The sequence below is a fragment of the Madurella fahalii genome (assembly GCF_045866475.1).
Source record: "Madurella fahalii IFM 68171 DNA, scaffold_3, whole genome shotgun sequence".
Taxonomy (NCBI): Eukaryota; Fungi; Ascomycota; class Sordariomycetes; order Sordariales; genus Madurella; species Madurella fahalii.
In genome coordinates this window covers 3538128-3564132 of record NW_027263973.1, presented here as the reverse complement: position 1 = coordinate 3564132, position 26005 = coordinate 3538128, and the positions used below count along the sequence as shown (strand labels likewise).

At 52.5% G+C, this 26005-nt stretch overlaps 7 protein-coding genes and 2 non-coding genes across 9 annotated transcripts; 5 read left to right on the top strand and 4 right to left on the bottom strand.

The window, feature by feature from the left end:
• Nucleotides 1-2015: 2015 nt before the first annotated feature.
• MFIFM68171_06507 (uncharacterized protein) lies at nucleotides 2016-4835 on the top strand (the record flags this gene model as incomplete). Its single annotated transcript, XM_071061927.1, has 9 exons — nucleotides 2016-2064; nucleotides 2122-2288; nucleotides 2338-2819; nucleotides 2877-3216; nucleotides 3278-3767; nucleotides 3823-4088; nucleotides 4150-4243; nucleotides 4295-4527; nucleotides 4587-4835. 9 exons carry the CDS (start codon nucleotides 2016-2018, stop codon nucleotides 4833-4835), a joined length of 2370 nt encoding a protein of 789 aa, XP_070918028.1.
• A 461-nt stretch (nucleotides 4836-5296) lies between these two features.
• Nucleotides 5297-5395, top strand: MFIFM68171_t88. The gene is made up of 2 exons: nucleotides 5297-5333; nucleotides 5361-5395. It is a non-coding gene; the product is annotated as a tRNA-Asp (tRNA).
• Nucleotides 5396-6526: 1131 nt separating this feature from the next.
• MP_IFM68171_r13 lies at nucleotides 6527-6640 on the bottom strand. Its single transcript, XR_011605954.1, has one exon. It is a non-coding gene; the product is annotated as a 5S ribosomal RNA (ribosomal RNA).
• A 768-nt stretch (nucleotides 6641-7408) lies between these two features.
• Nucleotides 7409-8650, bottom strand: MFIFM68171_06506 (uncharacterized protein; the record flags this gene model as incomplete). Its single annotated transcript, XM_071061926.1, has 3 exons — nucleotides 7409-7764; nucleotides 7880-7972; nucleotides 8089-8650. The coding sequence occupies 3 exons, from the start codon at nucleotides 8648-8650 to the stop codon at nucleotides 7409-7411; spliced, it is 1011 nt and encodes a 336-aa protein (XP_070918027.1).
• A 513-nt stretch (nucleotides 8651-9163) lies between these two features.
• On the bottom strand, nucleotides 9164-10732 carry MFIFM68171_06505 (uncharacterized protein; the record flags this gene model as incomplete). Its single annotated transcript, XM_071061925.1, has 3 exons — nucleotides 9164-9902; nucleotides 9954-10075; nucleotides 10136-10732. The coding sequence occupies 3 exons, from the start codon at nucleotides 10730-10732 to the stop codon at nucleotides 9164-9166; spliced, it is 1458 nt and encodes a 485-aa protein (XP_070918026.1).
• Nucleotides 10733-11605: 873 nt separating this feature from the next.
• Nucleotides 11606-12605, top strand: GST2_2 (Glutathione S-transferase 2; the record flags this gene model as incomplete). Its single annotated transcript, XM_071061924.1, has 5 exons — nucleotides 11606-11701; nucleotides 11761-11985; nucleotides 12056-12113; nucleotides 12168-12335; nucleotides 12391-12605. The coding sequence occupies 5 exons, from the start codon at nucleotides 11606-11608 to the stop codon at nucleotides 12603-12605; spliced, it is 762 nt and encodes a 253-aa protein (XP_070918025.1).
• A 6511-nt stretch (nucleotides 12606-19116) lies between these two features.
• Nucleotides 19117-19948, top strand: MFIFM68171_06503 (uncharacterized protein; the record flags this gene model as incomplete). The annotated part of the gene is made up of 2 exons (XM_071061923.1): nucleotides 19117-19791; nucleotides 19862-19948. 2 exons carry the CDS (start codon nucleotides 19117-19119, stop codon nucleotides 19946-19948), a joined length of 762 nt encoding a protein of 253 aa, XP_070918024.1.
• A 2829-nt stretch (nucleotides 19949-22777) lies between these two features.
• Nucleotides 22778-23735, top strand: MFIFM68171_06502 (uncharacterized protein; the record flags this gene model as incomplete). Its single annotated transcript, XM_071061922.1, has 2 exons — nucleotides 22778-23058; nucleotides 23123-23735. The coding sequence occupies 2 exons, from the start codon at nucleotides 22778-22780 to the stop codon at nucleotides 23733-23735; spliced, it is 894 nt and encodes a 297-aa protein (XP_070918023.1).
• A 328-nt stretch (nucleotides 23736-24063) lies between these two features.
• Nucleotides 24064-25412, bottom strand: MFIFM68171_06501 (uncharacterized protein; the record flags this gene model as incomplete). Its single annotated transcript, XM_071061921.1, has 2 exons — nucleotides 24064-25269; nucleotides 25386-25412. 2 exons carry the CDS (start codon nucleotides 25410-25412, stop codon nucleotides 24064-24066), a joined length of 1233 nt encoding a protein of 410 aa, XP_070918022.1.
• Between the last annotated feature and the right edge of the window lie 593 nt (nucleotides 25413-26005).

The window sequence follows — 26005 nt, the reverse complement described above, 5'->3', positions numbered from 1 at the left end:
ACGCTGCGTAAGCTGGAATAAAAGATGAGTGTTGTAGAAAGCGAGACATTTTGACTTGGATCCTCAGAGAATTGCAAGAGAAGATGCATCGTCGAGCTTACCGAGCAGACACACAGCCGATCAGCTCCGGAAGAATCGAAAAGAAGCAGTCTAGTCTGCTCGATACGTGCACATGAAAATCGATATTTTAATGCCTGGTCTCAATCCGTTGCCGCAGCATAGCTTGCATTTCTTAGAGCCATGATTAGAGTCATGTTTACAGCCATTCCCAGAAGCTGAGGCCTTTGTTGTTTCTAGCCAAAAGTACCTATTTCCAGTTGTGGCAACAGAGCGGAAGGAAACCCCCCGGACCCGGACGGGAAGGCCTGAGACAAATGGTCACCAGAGCAGTTGGATGTGCCTTCGATCCCAGCAAATCCACCAAGTTGGCCGCGCGAAAGCTGTCAAGTTGCAAGGCAAAGTGCGACCCAGCGGTCAAGGCGTTGGATCTACTCCTTCCAAGCTTGGGAATCCCGAATCAACGGTTGCAACCCTTTCAGGCACCACTCGCTCTTAAAGTCGCCCTGGAATTCGAATAAAAAGTCGCCAACCTCCCCCAACTTTGGCCGTTCGCCACTTTGCCACCTTCAATTCCAGTTCAGTCCACCGCCCCTGGCGCCCAACAATGTCGCGAAAGATGGCATATCCGTTTTCCGAGTCCGCCGACGCCGGTTGGTCAGATTCCAAAGAGGCATAAGAGTTTACCCACCGAACGCATCACGCGCTCCTGGCTTCCTGCGGCGCTCCTCGCCGCTGATTCCCGACCGAGGCCAGGGCGGTCGCCAGCAAATACGCTCCACGCGCGCGACTGGGCCGTCGGACCGCCACGTCTACTATACGCAAGTTGATTGGGTATAGGCTGATTGACAACAAAAATGGGGTGCGAGCAACGGACGAGGTCGAGGATAGATGAGTGCCAGAGGGGCAGGGCAAGCACAGCGGCAGCGAGCATTGCTCGGTATTTATCCAAAGTGGGGGAGATTACCACCTCCCACGGCGCCCAGCGGCATTTCTTCTGGAACCGGACGACTCCCCGAGCCAAGGACCTCAGGACCCTGTTGCCGCCTGGAGCCGCCTCTTGTTGACGTTTAACGGCGATTCGCACGACAAATCTTCCGAGTGGAGAGCAGCTGAGGATCTGAAGCCTGGACCGACCCCGGGATCTAGTCTGCGCTCAGCCGAAAGTCCCGGCTCCCCTTGCCGAGGTCCTGTCAAGCTGTCGTACTGACGGGACGCCTCGCTGGATGTTGCATCCGGCCGATGCAGCCGATTCCTTCGAGGGCTCGGGTCGCGGAAAATGGCCATCCCTCGAATTGAATGCTGTGATTCGCCTCGCGTTTTGGACGACCTCACGGCCTCTCGCCGTGGGATCCGCCTTGCTTGGCAGCCAGGCCCGGACCTAGCCACCTCCGCGACAATGCCAGCCAAGGGTTCCAGGGTGTGTGCATGGAGCTTGGTCACCGAGGCGTCCCGCATCGGCGCTTGCTTCCGCTCGGTGCCCTGCTTCCCCGGCTCGCTCATGCCGCCCCTGTCAATCTCAGCTTCTTCCGCCCCTGGGGAAAGTTGGGGAAGCTCCACCGTGCAGCTTGTTCCCCAATTTCCCCTGCTCCCTTCATATCAATCTCGTACTGGCCCACGCTGATCCCATATTCTTTGGGTGGAGGCTATACTCTGGACATGCAGCTCAATCTATCTGGCTCCGTCTACCTCAAGAACTAAGCTCTCATTCTGCCGCAGGATCCATCCTATCGGTGACATCCCATTAGTTTTCCCCGGACGGCCATTCCGTGACTCGTTCGTGGGATTGCGGAGCTCGGGAACGGAACAAGCCAGGCACGCGCCCGACGCAAAGAAACATGTTATTATTTATCCCCCCTTCCCCCTTCTGGGGACGCTTAGGTCGGGATGCTTGCTTGTCTTTCTTGGCCCAAGCCTGATCTCGGAACCGTCTTGTGAGCCGTGGCCCCATTGGAATGATGAAGCTCCTAAGCCGCATTGGGGCGACCGCCCTCGCGGCGTCGTTGTGTAAGTCTCCAGCAGCGCGCCATTGAGGTGTGATTGGTAGGTGCTGACCCTCCAAAGACCTCCAGCAATGTTCTGCACAAATGACCGAGGGTTCGTACACCGATCCCGCGACCGATATCGAGTTCAAGACATGGTCGGCAAACGAGGGAAGCCCCTTCACCTTCGGTCTGGCGCTGCCCCCAGATGCCCTGACGGCGGATGCCACCGAGTACATTGGTCTTATCGTAGGTTAAGAGATCGCTCGCGATGGGGCTCTTCACTTACATCTAGTAGCGCTGCGCAATCACAAACGCTACCTCCCCCGGTTATTGCGGCATCTCGCATGGCCAAGCCGGACAGATGACGCAGGCATTGCTGCTCGTCACTTGGGCGTTTGAGGGCACCGTGTACACCTCGTTCCGCTACGCCACCGGCTACACACTGCCCGATGTATATTCAGGCGACGCCAAGCTGACCCAGATCTCCTCGAACGTCACCGACACCTCGTACGAATTGCTTTACCGATGCGAGAACTGCTTTGCGTGGAATCATGAGGGCTCTGAAGGGAGCGTCTCCACGACCGAAGGATTCCTTGTCCTAGGCCGTGCGTCGGCCAGGCAGGGCCTGGCGAACCCCACGTGTCCCGACAGTGCCACCTTTGGCTTCCACGATAACGGGTTCGGGCAGTGGGGCGCGCAGCTCGAGGGTGCCACGCAGGAATCATACGAGGAGTGGACGGCGTTGGCTACGACGACGCCAGAGGTTGACTGCACCGGGTAAGTTCTTTCACCGAAGTGATGCTGCGGTTTTTGCTGACTGGAACGTACCCCTAGGGCCGGCGGTCCCACCGTGGAGTGCACTCCTGCTCCGGAAAAGACCTACGACTACATCGTGGTTGGTGCCGGTGCCGGTGGCATTCCTGTTGCCGACAAACTCAGCGAGGCCGGACACAGCGTGTTGCTGATCGAGAAGGGCCCCCCTTCGACCGGCCGGTGGAACGGAACTATGAAGCCCGGCTGGCTCGAGGGCACGGATCTTACCCGATTCGATGTTCCGGGCCTGTGCAACCAGATCTGGGTCGACTCTGCCGGTATTGCCTGCACCGACACCGACCAGATGGCCGGCTGCGTCTTGGGAGGTGGCACTGCTGTCAATGCCGGTCTGTGGTGGAAGGCAAGTTCTCGCAACGCTCAGGATTTGAAGTTCTTGAGCCGCATACTAACTTCTCAACTAGCCGAGCCCGAAGGACTGGGACTATAACTTCCCCGAGGGTTGGAAGGCCAGCGATCTCGCAGCCGCCACGGAGCGCGTGTTCAAACGCATCCCTGGCTCGTGGCACCCGTCGATGGACGGAAAGCTCTACCGGCAAGAAGGCTACGACGTTCTTTCCAGCGGTCTGAGTGCGTCCGGTTGGAAGGAGATCATCGCCAACGATGCCCCGGACCAGAAGAACCACACCTTTGCGCACACCCACTACATGTTCGCAGGAGGTGAGAGAAACGGGCCACTGGCGACATACCTGGTGTCGGCCGACTCGCGTGATAACTTCGATCTATGGACCAACACTGCCGTCAGGAGGGCCCTTAGGACAGGCAGCAAGGTCGAGGGCGTCGAACTGGAATGCCTGAGCAACGGCGGCTTCAACGGAACAGTCAAGCTCAACCCTAACGGAGGCGTCATCTTTGCAGCTGGTGCCTTCGGCTCGGCGAAGCTTCTGTTGCGGAGTAAGAGAATGCGATTTCCTACTGAGCCAATTCAGATGCTAACCAGTGCCAATAGGCGGTGTCGGTCCCGCAGACCAGCTCGAGGTCGTCGCAGCCTCCAAGGACGGCCCGACATTCATTGACAGGAACGACTGGATCAACGTTCCCGTCGGTTACAACCTGATTGACCACCTCAACACCGATCTTATTCTCACGCACCCCGATGTTGTCTTCTATGACTTTTACGAGGCTTGGGACACCCCTATTACCAGCGATATGGAGGCCTACCTCGAGGAAAGGTCTGGCATCCTTGCCCAGGCTGCGCCGAACATTGGGCCCATGGTATGCTGCCCTTGATGGCGCTGTGCTCTGCGATCGGTCGACATGCTTACCACGTATCTAGATCTGGGACGAAGTCACCGGCTCCGACGGCATTGTCCGCCAGTTTCAATGGACTGCCCGTGTGGAAGGCGCCTCCACCTACACCAACTCAACCCGTATGTCCTCGACGTCCTATTGATTCCACTCCAAGCTAACCTTCCATCCAGACGCCATGACTCTCAGCCAATACCTCGGAAGAGGTGTCGTGTCGAGAGGCCGCATGACCATCACCCCTGCTCTCTCAACCAGTGTCTTCCAGCACCCCTACCTGCACGACGAAGTCGACAAGGAGGCTGTCATCCAGGGTATCAAGAACGTTCAGAACGCTCTGAACGTCATCCCCAACATCACTTGGGTCCTGCCGCCCCCCAACAGCACCGTTGAGGACTTTGTCAACAACGTAGGACACCCCCTATTCCAAACATGTATTCTCCGTATCAAACATTAACCTTGCCCTAGATGCTTGTTTCTCCCTCGAACCGCCGCGCCAACCACTGGATGGGTACTGCCAAGCTCGGCACCGACGACGGCCGGGATGGCGGTACATCGGTGGTCGATCTCGACGCCAAGGTTTACGGCACTGACAACCTCTTTGTGGTGGATGCGTCTATCTTCCCCGGCATGAGCACGGGCAACCCGTCAGCCATGATCGTGATTGCTGCGGAGCAGGCTGCGCAGAGGATCCTGGCACTGAAGAAGAAGGCCTGATCCTTCTGTTTGCGCCAATGGGAAGAAATGAGTCAAGCTGCGCTGTGTAAGCAGATATTGCAACCGGATGAGCCCCGGATTTGATGAAAACATCCAGGGAATAAAATAAAGCCAAAGTGTACACTGGTAAAATTGACCAAAAATCTTCCCTGTGACATGCTTTTCGTCTGATGTCTCAGCAGCCTATGGTATTGCGCTCTGTGGCACATGGCTCCCGTGCCCGTCGATCTATTGACTCCTGCATGGAACAACCATACCTCGTGGTACCGGCCGTTGTGCTTCTCACATTTGACAACCCCCGCATATCTCTCTCGACTGGCATCCATTCTCATGAAGAACCAAAATCTCGCTTCCCGAACCCGAACTCCATCCCAGACTCCACTCCTCTGCCAAGATCTTGTCCATATCAGCCAGTGGAGACGACACTCCTCCAAGCTACGGTGGGTGCCAACATCCACAAGTCTTCCGTAGTATAGTGGTCAGTATGTGAGCTTGTCATTCAGGCTCCACAGGAGTCGGTGAACTCGCTCGAGACCCGGGTTCAATTCCCGGCGGGAGAGACTAAACCACAGCTTGAATTTTTTACCGTCTGGCTGGCTTTCTTTTTTCCTTTTCTTCTTGTCGGTGATGTGAAAGTCAAATTTTCGTTGGTTCTGTGGAGAATGAACTGCCAAAGAGGGTCTAGGGGCGAAAGGTTGGAAGGGGCGGTAGAGACTATCAGAGCGTAATTACACCCGATCATGGGAATATCCGTAAGCAGCGCGCAGAAATGGAAACTAGCAGGAAAGGCAGCAAAAACGGGCAGGTAGCTGCTTTTGCATCTATGCGTAAAAATATCCTCTAAGTTAGTACTAGTTACTAATGACTATCGCAAATAGCAGCCCCAATTGATCGAGAACTTGTCACAATTAAATAGTCGTTTCAACCACATTGTTGCCCGGCATTCTGAATGGGGCCCTCACACGGGCCCGTCAGGGATGACATCCAGCGCTGTGTTGAGATTAGCTAGAGATGTTACATACCTTGTAAAATCAGGGTAGCAATGCCCTACTTATGGTGGTGGGCAAACCATACGAGATAGTAACTAACTGGTCGCCACCATCATAACTAAGGATTTCCTGAGTATTTTTGTCTGCAGCGATTTGAGAAATCAGGGCGAGCAATAAACTGTTCCTTTCACCAATTGGCTCTTGTCTATCGTGCATTTTCATCGCCCATTTCTCCCTCCTGATCATTATGAGTCACATCGAGCTCCATCACCAAGTCTGATACTCTTTGGCCGAACCACTAATTAGTGCCCGAGAGGCCCTTGCAGAGTAATTATGAGGGCAAGCCGCACGCGAAGGTCTCCCACCAAACCCCCCCCCCCCCCCCCCCCCAAAAAAAAAGCATAATGACAGTGTCAATTCAGTTTGGTTGTTCACAGAACAAATTTTTTAAGAATAATGATAATTTAGATATGGAAGCGCAGTCTAAAGAGTAACTGTAGGCTTATGCGAAGAGAATCCAGCCGCTCTTACTATTCGGGTAGCGCTCTCTCACTCCCATTACATACGCTATCTAATACAGGTATTGGAAAGTTTTAAATGCGTTGCATGGCAATTTCTTTCCTTAATCCCAGTAACATGAATGAGAAGAATTTATGCAAAAGGCTTTTCCGAATTGAAAAAATCGAAATGAAAAAAAATTACATACAACACCAGGGGATTCGCTGGTCGTCATCGACCCAACTACTAGTCTGGCCCTCACAAGCTTATCTAAGGGAGAGCGGACGGGATCCCGAGTTTTCCAGTGTATCATGGTCGTAGGTGTAAAGTATGCCGAATTTGGAAGCCCTAGAGCCCAAGAAATAGGATGGTGAGTTCTGGAAGATGGGATGCATCTGGTGCCGGAAAGACCGAACAGTATTTTGTAATATCAGGGTTAGGGTTAAGTCACTAAAACGGATGCAGCTAAAACGGCAGCTTCCTTTAGTGCCGTCTGGAGACGTTACCCCCCAGATATATCTTGTAGGGACGGGCTGAGTCTAACGAATGGGATTGCGTGGAAAATGCGCGCCGAGCTCGCACAAGCCCGCCGCAAGTCTCGATCGCAGCCGACGAGATCCTCCTGGATTGTAGTCTAATCCCACGCAGGCGCCCCAATTCCATTAGTCGCCGATCAAAGACCCATCCCGCTCGCGCTCGCCCCTCTTCACAGCGTCGAATTGGCGTGTGACGGTGGGCGTATGAGTAGAGGAGCCCCGCCCCTGTTACCTATGCCTAGTTTCGCAATCGTCAGGACAGCAGGCAGACAGATGCTGAAAACAGAAACGGGAGGATTCATGTCCCTTGAATACGAGACAACATAACATGACAGGTCTCTCAACCTTGCAGATCTTTCGCACGGGGAATCAAAATGATGATGCTGATTCTGCTGCCGCTGAGCTTCATGCCCTGATGCTCTCAATTGTGTGTAAGAAAAATATCCCTTCAATCTGACAACAGACTTCATGAATTCTTTGCAACAATCATCTTCATATTCTCAGCCGTCGCTGTTTTGTCCAAGAAAAACTGGCGCTAGCTTGACGCCATTTACCCACGATCCGGTCCTGTCCAGCCGCTCCTCTTTAGCCACGCTTCGAATGAGCTAGCAACCAGTCCAAGTTCCTCAGCGGAGCGGTCTACCTGTGGATCCAGAGCCCCGTAGGCGACCTTGCTCTTTGGAGCGATGGCGGCCCATTGCATCATCTGCCTGGCGTCCTCTTTAAAAGGTGGTCCGATAAATAGAGCCGTCAAATCGGCAAACTCTTCAGCTGATGTTGGGGAGTGGATGGCTGGCTGCCCAGTGACTCTCGTGAAGGTCTCTGCCATCTCCTGCGGCGTGACCCGGGGGCTCATGACGAGGTACGTCTTGCCGCGCGTCCGATCGATACCCAAGTCGAATACTTCTGTTTTATAACAGGCATGATTAGACAAAAACCACACGTTAGGAGACCCGTTCTTGTCTCATCGCCGCTACGTTTTTTCCGTCCTCTTGGTATCGAGATGGGATGCTGAACTCACTTGCTGCGAAAGCGCCCATGTCATATTCTGGATCTGTCCACTGGGTCACCTGGTCCGACGGAATTGGGTAGCAGAACCTAGCTACGCCGTCCTCTACGCCATGTAGAAGTGGGAGAGAAAGCCAGTTTAGTTTCTTTCTTATGTTTTCGATAGAAACAATCTCTTTGGGTCATGGGGGGGAAGGTCAGATGAGGTGTAGCTCGACATACCCTGGCGTTGGCAATACTGTCGCCATTGTAGATTCGTGTAGAAGAAACCCGGTATGAGACAAGTGACTCTTCCTGGGAGCTCTTCTCTGGCGATCTTCTCGACGGCATGCTTGTTGTTCATGTGGTAGAGCTTAGGAAACTGGCCAGACGTGGCCTGCATCATGTCAGGCAGGCTGCTGAATACAAAATGTTGAACATTGCACTCCTTGGCGGCGAGAACAATGTTTCGTCCGGCCTCGATTTCGTGCTGCATCTCCTCTTCATCAACTATCTCCTTGTCAGGATGCGACTCGCTGGTAATGGCGAAGACTCCATAGGCGCCAGCAAAGGCCTTTCGCAGAGTTTCGATATCGTACACGTGTGCGGCGACAACCTCCAACCGGCCATCATCGTTTTGCTCTTCGGCCAGGAGCTTCTGAGCCTTGGATGAGCCCGGGTTGCGAGTGCCAGCTCGGACGATCCACGATTTGGACTTGAGCAATGCCCGAACTACGCCACCGCCTTGGTGTCCCGTGGCTCCAAGGACGACGATGACTCTTGGATGACTTGAGGATGTCGACATGTTTAGTACAAGGCTAGCTACGCAGCCGTATTAGAATCGAGATGAGAAATGTAGATTCGAGATGTCAGACAAGGGGTCTCTAAGAGTATAATCCGAGTATTTGAGGGACGAGATCGAAATTGACTAGAGGAGCAGGGGTATCGTTTCTTATATTTAGTTAATGGCTTAATAATAAGGAACACCACAACTAGGCGCGATTATAAATCAAAGTACCCACACCATCCGCGGTTTTACTTTCCTGGCGCCAGATTTCTGGGACGTTGCGTGTGACCTCCCTTACGACTCGAGGACCCCTTTTAAGCTCACCCATTCCTTTCTAGTATACTGTGCATCTCTGCTGCTCAGTTTTTGTGTCCATGGGCATGGGTAATATGTCCATCATTGGGTTATCTTGCTGTGTTGATGATAGTAAAGCTGGATAGTGCTTAAAAAAAGAAGATTCCTTTCTAGTTATCGTCTTTGGTGAGAAGTTCCGATCTATTTCCCAAGAAGCTACCAAGTAAAATGCGGCTATTATGATACATGAAGTGATTGGACATGGCTCCTTACTTCGGCCAAGGGTGTCTCAAAGGAGCTGATCCAGGGCATCTGCCGTACACGCACCATGACCTCGCTCCATTCTTTTCGGTTTAGTCGATGCATATCTTCTGCAATCAGGCTTATAGCAGTTTCTCGTTCGCGCGATCCGTGACAAGACGCAATACCGCAGAGAACACTGAGCCAGAGCCTCACAGACAGGATGTCATCCGAAGCACCCGAGGCGGTGTTTGCCGCCCAGCTGGACCCCACACTGAGCATGTCCAGCAACTCTGGTACGTATGCCATGGGAGAACCGGGCCATGATCGACACATGCGTTTCGTCCAGATAATCCAAATGATGACCCCTAGCCGTATGGATTCCAAGGTCTGATCCAAGTGAGAAGAAAATCTGGTAGTTCGTCCTGCGCGGTCAAACAAACGATGCGCCAGGGGGTTGATTCGTAACCCCAGAAAGATCTCATCATTCCACAAGGCATTCCCTCTCGCAGCCAGTTCTGACTCAATGGTGATGGCTACTTCGCTCAAGCCGGCTACGTAAACCGAGATGTGAGTCAACTGCACCCCGACTTCAGCTTCGGCAGCCGCAAGAATTCTCGAGAGCGGTATCGGTAAACCCTTTGATGGGTCCGTGTGGAACATTGCCGGGGTGAGGTCCAGGGGCAGCGAATATCGTGGGCTCGTGTTGAACAGCAAGCATATCGCGACGTCGACCCTTGGACCCGGATATTAGCTACAACCGAAGGACTAATCCGATTAGCCGTACCAGAAAATCATCAATCTCAGCTCATTGTTATCCTTCAGAGACTGTATCTCGCCTCTGGCAGCAATCAAACCTCCAAGGCCTTCCAAATGGACACGTGCTTGATCAAACTCGAGGCTCAAGAGCTAGCGGAACGATCATCAGTGACAGCTAAAGTGACGGTACAAGCCATGCGTTCCACTTACATTGTAACAAATGACTGACAGGACGGCGTAAATGACACGATCCGCTGTCGCCAGATCAAAGCTAGGATTAGCCAAAGTCGCCTCTATGCACGAGATTGTCCCCAAGGAGCGTTCTAATGCCATGACTCTGATCTTCGCAGATGACTGGTGGTAGATTCCTTTGAGCACGGACGGGTCGGAGAAGATGGCCCTGAAGTGGCGGAGGAATGCGGACGATGTGAAAGCAAACGGGAATGAGAAACCCTCGGAAGTCAATGCATCCGCATTGCAGAGTAGTCTTTTGCCCTCGGCAGCCAATAAAGATAGTCCGTACGCCGAGAAGGTGTCCATTTGCCACTGTTGTTCCAGAACGCTGAGTGGATCCTGGCTCCAGAATGGCGGCAAGAGAGAGTTCACCTCCGGGTGATTGGCAAACGCAGGAGGAGACCCAATTTCGATGACGAACTGCGGATTTCGTTGGGGCTTGCGTCGTGATATTCCGATGTCTTCCATGATATGGCGACGGATTTTCGTCATGGTGGGCTTATCACGACGGCGAACACCTGTCGGTTCGGTGGAGTGCACCCAGAGGAGTCGTTGCTGCTTGGAGGGGCTCATGGTGGTGGTATGGCGCTGGGGAGTGACAAGGGGCATGGGAGGCAAAGGCCGAAGGAAGGCAGAGAGAGGGAGAAAAAAGAGACCTACGGAGACCCCCCAATGAGATTGCTTCTTGGTGCTGCGGATGAACCATCGTTACAAGTCCTTAGTCATCATCGGAGATTCGAAGTCCTCCCTATCGTCTCCACACCCGCCTCCGCGCCGAATCCGCCCACGTGCCACCCCGGTTCCGAGGGGTGTTGTTGGGGCTTTCCCTGATTAGGCATTTGGTCCCTGGCATCTTGCAGGAACTACTACATACTTTTAGACGCAGGCTGATATCACCCGCCCAGAAAAAACACCTAATGGCGGTCATACGCCCATGCTGCCTGTACTTTCTCGCAGGCAGATAGCCCTCAAACCAAGTCAAACCCGATCCACGGGCCCCCCCCGCCGACCAATGCCTTCCTCGTGATCTTACAGCAAGCTGAAAAACCGGTGGATTTTTAGACTTGAGTCATGCACTTTTTCTTTATCGGGCATCAGGTCCCTGGGATCTTACAGCTACTTAGACTGAGGCTTTTGCTTTGTCTCGTACGGAAGAGATCAATTCATCATCAGGTACTGAGGACGGGCTCGGCCCGGCTCCTGGCGTCCAGCCCTTTCATTATTAATCGAGACGCAAATCCGACCGTGCCGTCCAATTTGTCAGACTGCAGGCAAACGTTCTGCGGAGACTTGGACCATTTTGACACATTATTAAGCAGGACGTATGATGTTTGAAGTATTTGTATTCGTAGTTCTGGCACTCAGGAATTCTCGTCGAAACCTCCCACTGCACAAATATCCGCCACATCTTGATGCCCTGAAGCGAGCGAGCCGGCATAATTCAAGATGACGACCAAGACCAATATCACTGCGTACAGCGAGGGCACGCCTAACGGATTGAAAATCCACATCGCTCTGGAGGAGCTTGGGCTTGAGTACAAGGTACTGTCGTGACAATTTCTTTTCTCCCGGCCGAGTGACGAACCTGACATACCATACAGCTGGTACAAATCGATATATTCAAGAACGAACAAAAGGAGCCGTGGTTTACTGAGATTAACCCCAATGGGCGTATCCCGGCCATCACCGACAAAACAGCCGACGGCGTGGAGCTCAAGATCTTCGAGTCAGGAGCTATACTGGAGTACCTGGTGGCGACATACGACAAGAACCACCTGATTTCTTATCCCTACGGGACCAAGGAGCACTGGGAGACAATTAGCTGGGTAAGGGATCGAAATATCCTAATAGGCCTGGCTTATCTGGGTGAAATACCTCCGGCTAACTCTTCCGTAGTTAATGTGGCAGATGGGTGGCGTCGGACCTATGCTGGGCCAGTCTAACTTCTTCACTCGTACGTAAGAGAACATCGCGGAAGGTCGGGAACCCCGTCTGACGTTTCCCACAGGTTCCGCGGTAGGAGTCCACCAGTATTCGATCGACCGTTTCGTCAATGAGAGCCGCCGCTTGCTTCGAGTTCTAGATGGTCATCTAGAGAAGAAAGGGCCCAGTTTTTTGGTCGGTGATCGTCTCACGATCGCCGATATAGCCATTTGGCCGTGGGTTTCTGCGACCAGTAAGTATCGACCAATGCGCATACACTATGAAATATCTTCATTAACCCGCTTTAGGGTACGCTGGATTACGCGCTATAGAAGAGTTCCCGAACGTTTCTAAGTGGTTCTGGGGATTGCTTGAGCGTCCAGGCTTCCAGAAAGGTGCCAATATTCCGGGGCCGAATAAGTACCTCGCCGCCAACAAGATGACAGATGAGGAGATGAACAAAATTTCTGAGCCCACTGTGAAATGGATTGCAGAAAGCATGAAGAGGGATGCCGAGGCCTGATTTCTAGGGGAATACACACCTCTGCATTAGACAGTCATGTATAAAGTAGTCAGAATTGCATCGTTTCCTGCTAGAACTCAAAACACCTTCGATGTTAAACTTGGGAACCAGACACCCCATTGCGTGGTCTATGCGATTCGAATGAAGGGTCAGGTTGATTAAAGACACCAGCCGGCGAGGATCATCGTAGAGACGACGATACCCGACATATATATCGTAGATAGCCATCTAACCAATCAACTATGACGACGGTCCCCGTCGAGGTTCAATTGTTGTTTCTAGCGCAGGCCGAGCAAGTTAATCAATGTCCTGTTCAATGGCGCCGCAGTTTCCTTCTTCCGCTGGCGCCAATTCTTGTAATATATTTGAGACCGTAGTTCCGAGCGGCAGACAGTCATGGACACCATCCCCCTGCGGCCTACATATCTCATCTGAACTCCCCTCTTGTGTCAGATTGAAGGGGCTATATTGTTGACGGAACACCAGGGGAGCACCAGGTAGCACCTGTGGTGCACACATGGAGCACTATTGAAGGGCTGCCTCAGGCCGCTAATTCAAGTCTGATAAGATAGACTTATCGTGGAACGATATTGCTGATGTAATCGGCGAAATCCGCCGCGATCCGACCTATCACCATCGAGAAGCGAATTTATTTACATTTGCGGTCCCTACAAACCCTGTTCAAAGCAATTTTCACTGTCCTTGGTTATCTAGACCCTTGTCTGACCATTTCACCAAGATTGCGGCGCTGCCTGGGCTGCCTGAGGGTATCTACAAGCTGGTTGAGGCTCTTGCCATCGCGTATCTGCTCTACCTTCGGCTAATGCTTCGGCCTCGCTCTTCCCCTAGCTATACGTCGGCGTAACTCGGTGCAGCTGGGCTAGTGCACCGAAAAGCCCGGCCACCTCAGACGTTGTGCTTTGTTTACGTCCGGCTCGACATTATTCCGACAGCCCGTAACTATGTATAGTATCGTATTGGAGACCCCACCACAGCTGGCATCATGTAAGGAAGGGTAATCCGCGTTGAGCTACGATGAAAGGCAAACTAACAACCATGTTCGACACATCTTGTTTAAGTGACTTTCTCGGCTCCCCCACGTGGTTATGCCCGAGGTAGCCTCACCTACCCGGCGTATTAATAGCAGCACCGGGATGAACATGGCTGTTGAGCCGGGCACGTGGCCGCAGCCGGCTCCTAGGTGCCTGCGAAACGAAACTAACGTGGTCAGCGGTCGCCCTCTTGCGCGCTGCCGCTTCTATTAGCCCTTGGAACATGGTTGCCAAAGTTTCTTGATCTTTATCATCATCCCAGGCGTCTGAGGAACAGCTGCTGTTATCATCATATCCCATTCACTGCCATCATCATCGTCATCCATGTCGCCTGACGCCATCCCGCCGTCCTCACTAACGGTTGTGTCCACGTCTGTATCGTCAACCTCATGAAAAAGCTTGGGCCTCTTTACCTTCTCTAGGTCTAATGTCCCCTCGGCCTTGCGCTTGTTTTCGTTCTTCGTCACACGGCCTGTTGATGATCCGCTCTGCATGATTCTTTGTTCGTAGTTCCGCATCCACCTTAGGCTCTCGCCGCCGCTCCATCCCAGTGAATCAATCCGGTTCAGTAAATTACCAATCAACTCCAAAGTCTCAATGTTGTCCAGACCGGTATCGCCGGCCGTATCGATAAGTATGTCATTGTTGCTAAGGTCAGTACCGTACGCAGCGTTGAGCTCGCGCTTATTGTGCTCGTGGTGTGCACCGGTTGATGCTGCTGAAGGATATAATGGCGCCAAAGGACTTCCCCCCCTCATTGTATGAGACTCGAGCACATGCGCTTCATACGCATCTAGCCTATCCACATCTCGTCCGCAGTCACAGTACCGAAAAGGCTTCTCAAACCGATTTTTATGCGTGCGAGTGAGATGCCGATGAACGTCCTGGAAAACTTTATTACAGAGCCGGCAGCGCTGGAATGGACGGTACGAAACCGGCTGGTGGGCCTGTAGATGCTCAAGCCACTTATCCAAGTCTATGCTTGGTAAATGTTCGCATTCCTTATATGAAATCTGCTTACTTGGCTTTGCGTGCTTGTAGTTCATATAGCTGGTGAATATGTCGAGTGGAATGCTCGAGCTACAGAAATAGGGGATGGATTTAGTAATAGGTTTTGGGGTGAAGTTTAGGCCGTAGAATGTTGCGTAATGCATAGACTATGCCTTCGAGCCGGCAGTTACCTGGATATCCTTCCTATATATGGTATAAGCGGAGCACTTGAGTAGCCGCAAAAAATCGTCCTCGTGCATTGCCCCGACATGTCTGGAAAGACTGCTGAGGGCGGAAAATGGTGCCTCGCACAGGAGGCACTGAAACTCAGCTGCCTTTGCTACTACGGCAGGCCCTACTCCATATAGGTTATCTAGAAGAAGTTCAATCCATCGTATATTGCCTGCCCGGTCTACCGGCATATCGCCAGCTTAGGCACGGCAGTTCTTCCTAGATAACGGTTTTAGTAGCAATTAGGATATAGCAGCTCCACTATAGGTTAAGGAAAGAATAGTCCTCTCTTTAAGGGCTTTAGAGCGGATACTGTCTGTTAATAAACCGCGAGCCCTATACTCGTCGATCTGGTCAAAAAAACTAGGCTCTTTTAAAATTAAGCTAAAGGGCCGATAGTATTCTAATCCAAACCTTGTATCGATCCCGTAGCAGAGTCCTCTTACGTCTAGTGGCCTTCTCGATTTCCGAGCGAAACGCTGTAATGTCGTTACGAAGTTCGAATTGAGAAAGCTCGTACGCCGTTAGGTCGATTAGGGCGTCCTCATCGCCTATGAAAAGAAGTCTCCCTAGGCAGCCAGGAAAGGCCGGTCCTACCCCGCCTCCTCTATTAGGAGCTCTATAAGGTTAGCCGAGAGAAATGCCTGGTAGCTATTCTTAAATACGTTGATCGAGTTAGAGTATATATAGCAGTGTAGGACCTCCCCGAGGGCACCTAGGTAGAAGTAGAGAGAGGTAGTTAGAAAGGACGTTATCTGAGAAACCGTTTAGTAAGCTGCGTACCTATCGTTCTATCTCCCGACCTAACTCGCAGGCAGTAAAAACAGGGAATGTCCCTAGCGTCGTTTACGATACACATACGCTTCTACACCTAGTGCAGAGTGGTATCGGAAATGTCGACAATACACTTGTTGAAGTGGGGAATAGTGCACTGGCCGGATGGCGCTCTAAGACAACTCCGGGACTTTGGGTCCGGCAGTGTAGGTCCGGGGTATCGGGTTCCCGGCCCTCCGGGCTGGATCAGGTGATCGGACTGAGGACCCATTTTTTTTCTGTATTTAAGACTGTCCTGACTGTCGGCCTTCGACAGTCAAGGAAAAATCAGGATCAACAGTGAAGTGGGGGATAGTGCACTGGCCGGATAGCACTCTAAGACAACTCTAGGACTTCGGGTCCGGCGGTGTAGGTCCGGGGTATCGGGTTCCCGGCCCTCCGGGCTGGATCAGGTGATCGGACTGAGAACCCACTTTTTTTTCTGTATTTAAGACTGTCCTGACTGTCGACCTCGACAGTCAAGGACAATCAAGATCAACAGTTCAACCCATTCTTTCTTTCGATTTGCTTGCTCCATTGGGAGCTGTCTTTGCGGCCTCCCTCTGATCAGAGGGAGTCCTGCCTGTGTTTGTTGCTACTTTGGTCCAAGCCGCGTTGCTGGGAATCCTGGTTTTTTGTCGGGTTTCTCAGTCGTTGTCCCTCCCCTTGTTTTGTTATCTTGTTGTTTTGTTGATGGAGTGGATGTGTGTTTTCCGCTCCATTTCAACAGTTCAACCAATTCTTTCTTTCTATTTGCTTGCTCCATTGGGAGCTGTCTTTGTGGCCTCCCTCTGATCAGAGGGAGTCCTGCCTGTCTTTGTTGCTACTTTGGTCCAAGCCGCGTTGCTGGGAATCTTGGTTTGTTGTCGGGTTTCTCAGTCGTTGTCCCTCCCCTTGTTTTGTTGTCTTGTTGTTTTGTCAATGGAGTGGATGTGTGTTTTCCGCTCCATTTCATTGTCTAACATCGATTTCTTCTATTTTAGCGGGATATATCTAGCCCCTTCTCGGAAAGGCCAAGTATATAGATCTTCGGGTAAGGTGAAGTCAGTGGAAAAGGCGTTTAGTCTAATGCCTGGATCTGCGATGAGGCTCGGTAGGTCAAAAAGCGGGTCGGGATTGGTTATAACTATGAAGACAATCCACAGAGACATCTTTAGGTTGCACTTCTAATGCCGCTTGAATTTGATCCTCTTTATAGACCTCGTAAGCCAGCCTAGTTCTGCTGTCGGAGAGAGTGATGAACCCAAACTGGAACTGAGAAAATTTCATCGTCCGCAAGGACTTCAGCCGGAAGCTGCCGAGTGTGGACAGCAGCACGATAACGTAGATATATAGCCTTGTAAACGGAATATAAGGGATGTAGGCCGCCTTCACCCATAGATTGTAGAGAACAGTTCTAACAGCCGAAGGCATTGCCGCGACCTTTTGGTAAGGGAGTTGAGGAGTAGGTTCTCCTCTAATGCCACTTTCTTATAGATCTACTGACCTCTGCAGGCTAGTCAGTATTGATTACGCATCTATACTAGTATAGGAAAAAGGTATTACTAACTAGGACAGCCTTAAATCCAGACCCTATAAGGCGGCCCTCTATGTTATAGAGCCACTGAAGTCTCTAGAAACGGGCTTTGGCTGAGCCCGCCTCTTGGTCTCTATAACATGGAAATCGGCGGCGGCAACGAGTGCCCTCCAGACTATAACAATAGTCGAAACATTTGTAACTATTTGCACTTTTGCGCACTTGCACGTGTCGAGAACGATGTGCATCTATAGCGCGTTCCGTATGTAGCTTCTAAGGAATACTTTGATTGCGCGGAGCCGCCTATCACGGCCTAGAAGAAACTCTTCCCAGGTACGAGCCGAGTATATCTTAGACAAACGACAGAAGCTGTGCAGCCGGCTTAGCGATAAAAAGTCACTTACGAAAGGCTTGCTTACCCTTCCCAAAGCTTCCATACCCGGCCCCTTGTAAAGCTTGTAGACTTGTCGATAAGAGGGCCATTCTGTTTATCTGGCCGGCTCTGGACGTCCTCGAAAAGCAGCTGGAAATCCCGCTCTTGCTCGGCAGGCTGAGCGGACATTTGGTCAAGCCAGCCACATTGAGGAAGACGGCCGGCCATCGCGTTGACATCGTTGGGAGGTACTGATAGCAGTACGAAGGGCGCTAGGGCCTGGTATTAAACTTCAAATGACCGGCGAAGGCACACGGGAGGGATGAGGGCAGAGTTGAAGAGATAACAAAAAATAAGACCCCGGGGGGGAGAGGGCGGAGAGAAGGGTGGGTTAAGAGTACCGTGAACACCACAGGATGCCTTACTCCCGGGGCCCCGGCTCCCCTCTCGCTTTCATCCGTCGCCCACGGTAGGAGGTCAAAAGGGAGGAATTTGGCCATGGTGTGCGTTGAGTTGGTCGGGAAGGGCCCCGGGGGTGGGCGGGTTGGAAGGTGGCACCGAGAAGACCGGTGCTCCTCCGTCTCTCAAGTAACGGTATCCGAGAAAAGCGGCGGCCACATCGGCTCTGTTTTCAAGATCTTGGCGTGATATGAAGGGTTAGGGTTGATAGACGAAAAAAGCTCGGCCGCCCCACACAGCCCTACCTAGAGCCCCACTTATGTGAGAGCGGGATCACCATTCTTCCAGTGCCTATGGTCGTATGTGGGAGAGCAGAACGATTGATGATGCTTTCTATTGAGGCTTGCTAAATGTATTATCGGTGGAATTCTTGTGCAAAGTTTTGGGACTCCGAGGGGAGAGGGTGGGGGGGAATTTCCTTCGCTATATATAAGATAATCAGTTTGTTGGGAAATTGATGAAGGGGATGTCGTTGAACATCCCAGAGAGGCCGTCGAAAGAGGGCTTGAAAGTGGCTGTGAGGATGAACGACTTGAGTCATCTGGCTCGATCGTTCGTCCTGACCAGCACGAGTGAGCACCAACAAGTGAAACCCTTTACCTCAAATAAAGCAGCGAACTCGTCGGTGTGGCTCTTCGCCCGACTTGCTTGGCTTGGCCAACCCAGAATAGCGACGGGTTGATGAGGCACGGGGAAGATAGCAGACCAAGGAGCCAGTTGCTCATAAGGATAATTCACGTGTGAAGATAATTATATTACTTCTTAGTTTGACCCGAGGGGTCCAAGGAGTTCTTATCGCCTACCAAGCACTCCGTTGGACGCGCCTGTTCGCGTGACCACCACCTAAAGAGCAGATAGAAGTCGATAACCGGTGCAACTCACTGGTAACGTTGCTGGATTCTCTGTTTATGTTCGCTCTACTTCACCGTTCCTTCGATTTCTTTCCACACATCAAAAACCCGTTTCTTACCAAGTCTTTCCATCGCTTGTGCCCTCCACCACACTCTTTGGCCAACCCTCTTACCATTCCTTCTCTTTCAAGATCCAAAGCAACGATTTGCTATCAAGTCCTTCACAATGTGCGTTGCTATCATCGGTTACTGCGACTGCCTCGACTGTTGCGGCGACCCGGCCGTCGGCAAGCTGCAGCGCGTCGACTTCTGCGTGGAGCGACAGAAAGAACTCGGCGACGTCTGGTCGCGCTGGACTCCCGTTGAGAAAAGCCTCATCCCCTGCGATAATTTAGCCTTCATTCGCCAGAAGGATGCCAACGCTTGCCGCTTTGCCAACAAAAAAAAGAGCAGCAGTGTTGAGAACACCGATCCTACTGCCGTCGCCGCCGCTCTCTCTGGGGCCTGCTCTGTTCCTGCCACAGCGAAGTTGTCGGCTTGCAGCACTGGTCACGTTTTGGAGCAGCCCAAGGATGGTAACAATGGCTCGACTGATCCAATCGCTGCCTCTTCCAAGACCACCGACAAGGAGCCCGCCGAAGACACCCTAGCCTTCAAGCCGATCAACAAGCCCCGGAAGAAGCTCCCCAACAGCCGCCCACCCCTTTCTGAGGCTCGGCTTAGAGCTGCTGCCGCCGCCGCTCTCGCCGTCTCTTATCCAAATGGGGGTGCTCCTCCCAGCAAGTCCGCTACCCCTGCCCTGGAGTCTGCCAACGAGAAAATGGACGACTGGACCAAAGAGGAGGTGATGAAGTTGCTGCTGTGCCGCTCCAAGGATATGGGGTTTGATGACATTAGCCGGGTAAGTTGCTTCCCTTATACATCCGACTGGATATCGGGCAGCTGCTGATTCTTCGTTTCTTCCTAAACAGAACGTTCTCCCCGGCCACGATGCTGACGAATGCATCGAGAAGCTCGCTAGCATGGGCCGGAAGCATGGTTTTGAGAGTCTGGTGTAAATGGGCGGTACATACACCGCAATGGATGGGTGGATAGATCCAGGACATTCGGTCTGAATTTGGGTCTGAAGGCTGAGCTCACCTGGATTGATGATGGGTATTCGCATTCACTTGGGCGTGAGATCTGGTTATCCCCGAGGAGGCGTTGGAGATTGGGATTTGCTTGATCAATGGGTTGCGGACAGCTGCTGCCGTCTTGATTCAGCCCGACTTGAGGCTTTTGCGGATGCGGCCCATCTTATCTCTGCACCACTGGGGTGCATCGTTGTGCGAAATATGTAGCATCATCGAGTTGTCGGCCTGTTCGCCGTTACATGCATTCTGCATAATCGACAAACGATGAATTACCTTAGTCAGAATCTCTTTCTTCCACTGCAGTGATGGAAGCCCTCCTGTAGCTTTGAACATATCTTACTAGCAATAAGTCGACCTTTCTCGTGCCACAGCATTTCTTGGACACCCAGAAACCTCCCTCTCACAAACAGGGCCACTAATTCGACTCCTCTTCCAAAATAGCCCCATGCACGGCGCCCAGAGCCAAAGCAGCAAAGAATTCACGCCCACGCCATCCAAAACCGCACACAACCCCGCTCCAACCCAACTACAACACAAACGCAACTTCCGCTCCTTCCACAGTTTATCTCACTCTTGTTCCGCACAAAGCCGCACCCTGCCACCCGGAGAACAACAACAGCAATTACAACTATAGCAAGAAGAAAGAAGATGATGACGAAGACCAAGCCGAAGAAACCTTCTCCCGCGCCAACCCCCCTCTCACCTCTGCCGACCATTCCTAGCCCTCATATACCTCTACCCCGATGACGGCGGGCCTATGGCAGTCCGCCTCCGCCTGCAGAGGCTGGCGCTTGCGTAGGCGGCGCTCGCGGCCCTGCCGACGAATACGACCATGGGGTGTGTGGGTTGGGATGGAATTCGTGCAGCGTGTGAGAAATGTGATGAAGGGGGGGGGGGAGGGGGTTGGCGCGTGATGAGTTTTGGTGTTGGTTTAAGGCGTCTATGTGGGAGGGTTGATGGTGGATAAGGGGAATGAGTGTAGCAGGGGAGTGGCAAGGGTGATGTAGGCTTGTTTACACATCGTAAGCTATCGAGTTGTGTTTATGTGCGAGTTATGCTCTTCGTTGACGAAGAGAATTACTGACGGGTGTGCGGGACTTCCATCTCGTGCTGCTCGTCTGCATTTGGGTGATGTATAGGAGATTAGGGGTTCCTTGTGCGCCAGGTTCGGCTAAGATTTCGGTCCCCGGCGTTCTTTGATATTTCCGGGGCGCCTGAGCCAGTTGAAGTTGTTGGCGTGCCTGACGCACCTCGATCTCGGTGGTGGTAGCGGTTGGCCACGTGCGTGCTCCACAGATTACGTGGATAGCGTGATCCTTGACACAATGACACTTACAGAAGTATGTGCTTGTGATCCAGAGAGTAAAAGTGGCCGGAGCGGAAATATAAGTGAAGTAACTCTATCAACCGCTTCACCACTTCAACCTGGGTGTCCAATCATGGCCAATAGTTCAATTCAGTATTCCAAAAGTCTACCCAGGCGTGCCAAACCATCCGCTCACTGTGTCTCTACTACTCTGTTGTATGTCCTTTCTTGTTTCTGTTCGCGTCAGGGAGTGGGTACGGCGAGATCTGGAACGGGCGGATGTAGACCGGTGATATCTAGAACAATGAGTCAGTAATGTAAGTCAATAACGGGAGATAGTGTCGAGAGCCAGACCCTTCAGAGCTGGACCGCGGAGATCCGGTACTCCTAGACTCGAAATGGAGAAGCTCAGGACGATGTGATCAAGCCTGATGGTTTGTTCTGGAATTTGGAGGTGTAGAATGACGAGATAATGAGTGACGGTGAGACCCAGGATATGGATATCGGGAGTGGAGAATTCTAGAGCAACAAGGCTCCGAGTGATTCGGCCCTGAATTATGGAACTCCGAATGACGAGATCTCGGCCCGTAGTGGTGAACTTCAGGGTAACACCCCGCAGATACAGAGCCCGAGGCGCAGGTCCCGGGTACGGTCCTTGACTCTCTCCGTGATCTCTTTATTGCTGTATTCTCTGCTATTTTCTTGTCGACATGTCGTCTGGCCACATCATGAGGCCAACCACCTGCGAGCCATATAAACCAGTCCAACTTATCCCACTCCCACAAAGGCTTCATGCTTTACAGGCTCTTCCTGGACACAATGACCGCCTCAGACGTGGATTACTCTCAAGTAGAGAGCCGCATTGTCGCGCAGTACAGTATGCTACCAGCACCCCGATGAAATACGGGAGTCATACTACTAAAGGGACATTAGGTTCGACTTGTCAAGTTGCCGGGAGAGAGAACGTAAAGAACACGTCAAGCTCACATGCTGAACGTAACTTAGAGTAGTACTTGCTCGACTGACAGCGTGTACATCGCAACGATACACAGACTCGCACGTCACCTCTGCAAACTTGCTACCTGTGCTGCATACCATGTGGCTATTTTGACAATGTGTCATAGATTTCCAGGCCGTTCAAGCATTCCAGTTTGCCAATCCTCATCCCGGGGGCACCGTCACCGATGACAAGTAGTCCGTAATGGGAGGTAAGATATGTCTTTGAGGAATACATGGGATGAAGAACATGCGTGGCTTTCCGCTCTTTGTAGACCTAGGCAGTTTGAAACACTCATGCCGGTGTGTTATCAAGGGCTGCTCAACAGGTGTCGTGGTCTTTTCCCCCCGTTCTTTCGCGCCCATGGTCCAGGGCAATGATGATCTTTTCGGCTTGGCGCTTGACTCTCGATATCGCAACTCGAACATCACGCTTACTCAGTGATATCAAAATGCATTTGACCATAGTGGACTCATTAATGCTCGCTCTGCCAGCAGTCATATCCGCTCAGGGCTTACCCAGCTCCCAAACCGGCACGTACACCGATGTTGATACTGGCATAAGGCTATACGGAAACCTCCTTTCGAACGGCTACCGCTTCGGGATGGTGATGCCAAAAGAGCCGACAACAGACTTCATCGTGCAGCTCGTGTCCCCCCTGCTGAACGGCGTCGGATGGGGCGGCATCAGCTTTCAGAGCTCCATGAGGGGCCCGCTCTTACTAGTCGCCTGGCAAGTACTCAACGAATCGCCAAGGTCTAGCACGGGAGGCAGAAGGCTGACTGCCCATCAACAGGCCCGACGGAGACAAGGTCATGACAGCACCCCGCGTGGCCACAGGCTACACCCCGTCGAGCGTGGTGCCTTACACCGCTAACCCGATAAGCCTGATCCCGATTCAGCAAGGCACATTTGTCAATAACACCCATGTCTCGTCCACCTTCCTGTGTGGCGGTTGCATCAACCAGGACTCCTTTGATCCGGCTTGGAGCAACACCGGCAGTGTCTTTTTCAGCTATGCCTATTCGCAGACCACGGTCAAGAGCCCATCAAACATTGACACAGCCCTCTCTGCTCACACAGGCAAAGGTGGAGGATACGCCGCATTCCGCGTTGAGTTGAGCGAGGCAGCGTCCGAAAAATATGAGAAGTATGCTGCGCTGGCGAGTCCTGGAAATGACAACTCTGGTGGGAGTGGCCGAACCGAGACTGTGACACCGACATCGAACCCGACGCCCGCCTCAGGACCGGAAGCTTCATCCACCGCCACAGAAATGCCCGATTGGGAGTCAGGTGTCAAGGCCCCGAAAGGGTCAGACTTTAGCCACAGGAAAATCACGCCGCTGATGGCCGTGGGTTTGACGGTGCTTGGTGTGGTGTATCTAGCACAGCCATTCATGATAGAATGAACGCAATCCAAGGCGGTATGGGTTAAACTGGACATAGCCATAGGTTCTAGGGTAGTGGCAACGTTGGCCGGAAATCTGTAGTCAAATGTTAGCTTGAAAAGAACCACAGATTGTAATGCGTTTTGTCATACAAAACACCTTCGTGCTGCTGCGGCACTCGCAGCCGATTAAATACTAAGCATCTTGTCTATAGAAACCACTTTTTCAGAATTCTGACCGGGTATCCTCCGTTTTAGCAAGCAAGCCGCGAAGTTAAATGCCAAGCCACGACTCCTATATCAGACACGAAATCCCACTTCCTTCGGCCGCTGTACGGTCTAGGCCGGGCTTAGGCACTGTTTCCAAAGAACTTTGTAATCTTCTGACTCCCGTCCGCCTTGGCCGCTTTCGCCTTGGAGGGGCTTTTAGCGGTGTTGCTCGTTGCGCTGATCTTGTTTCGTGTCTGTTGTTTTCCCTTGGCCGGTGAGGTCGCCGTGAACTGCGCTGTTTTCTTCGTTGATGGCTCCCCTTTCATTGGCGACGACTCCGCCTCCCGCTTGATTCCTTTCATTGGTGTGCCCATCCCCCCGTCATCAGTGGCCTTCACCACCTCTGCAACCGTCTTCGTCTCTGTTTCCGCATCCCCTTCCTTCTTGACCTCCACCTCAGGCTTGACGGTATCCTCCTTCTTGGCCGCCCCCTTAGCGAAAAAATTCGCAATATTGCTCTTATTCTCCCTGCTCGCAACCGGGATAACGAAACTCGGTGAGTTATTCCCCACCTTCCCAACCTCCTTGCTGACAGGATACACCTCCAGCTCTCCCGTAAATGGCCTCAACAACTCCTGCAACTCCTTGCTCCACTCGCTCCTCCCGGGGTCAAGCCACGTCCTCATGGCCTTTGACCCAGGCTCCAAAATAACCGGCATCCTGTCATGCAGGAACTTCAATTGCTGGTTGCTGTCAGTCGTGATAATCGTGTACGTGTAATGCTTCACCCCCTCCGCCTCCTCTCCCTCGTACTGGACACAATCCCACAGGCCCGCGAAGCACATCAGCTTCCCATCTTTCCGCTTCACGTAATGCGGGATCTTCTCCTTGGAGCCCTGCGGCTTGAGCCACTCGTAGAACCCCTCGGCGACCACCACACACCTCTTCCTGGCCTTCATGCTCGCCCACATACCCCCCGGCTGGGCGAGCGAATCGTCCCGGCAGTTGATCGTCTTGAGCATGCTGCCGTAGCCCGGATTGCGCTTCGTCCAGAAGGGGACCAGACCCCATTTCATGGACTGGAGTTTGTAGCGCACTTCCTTCTCCGTGTGCGGGCCGTCGTCACCACCGTCATTAGCTCCAGCTTCTCTCCTAGTAGCAGTACTGCTGCTGCCGCTGCTGCCATGTCCGGCGCCCCGATCAGGGACGTCGGCGCGGTACACGACGCCGTGATACCCAGGAGCAAAGTTGTAACTTTGGCGTGGCGCGCCATCACCATCATCGGCGGGCGCGTCGTAAACCGGCATATCATCATCCTCGAGCATCCGGCGAATTTGGGAGGGCCGCTGATAATGGGGAGAATGAAGAGTCAGTCATCCGGCCGCGAGTAAAGAGACTGGGAGAGAACGTTTGATCGCGCAAAGCACCGGCTCTGGGCATATGAGACGTAGACAGTTCCTACCATTGCCAACACATATCTTCCGCACATGTTGAATAGCGTCACAAAATTGGTGTACAATTCATGTGTCTTTCGGCGCCAGAAATTGTTACGATGCAGAACAAAATGGGGAAGATGAATCGGATGGGGAAGACAAGTTGTTCAGGGTCGTTTGCGATGACGTCGATGAGGCAAACGCGCCTTTGCCAAATGCGTCGCGAAAAAGCAATCACCAAATCACGTGGACCAATTATAAGCAAATCGAACCAGGGCCTCGGCATCTCTCTGCTTTGCATTCGAGTAATCATCACTGGCCCCATTTAGAATAAAACAGATACTATAGATTGCTTGAGCGTGCTTGTTCTCCTCCCGCCCGAATCCTAAATCCGCTCCATCTTAAAGCTCAGCGATAAGCGTCGCATGACCTTTCGAGTAGGTGCTGGGATTCAGATGCATGTCAAGAGGAAAAGGAAGTAAAACCGGGAGAATTGGCGAGGGACTGCCCTTATATACGAAGTCCCCAAGAGTTCAAAACGGCGGTGCCCCGGGCCTAGTGCCATAGTGTCGACTCACTAATAGGTTCTGTCATTCCAAGCGCTATGGCCTTGATCCATATGACGGTTAACGAACAACAGCTGACCTGC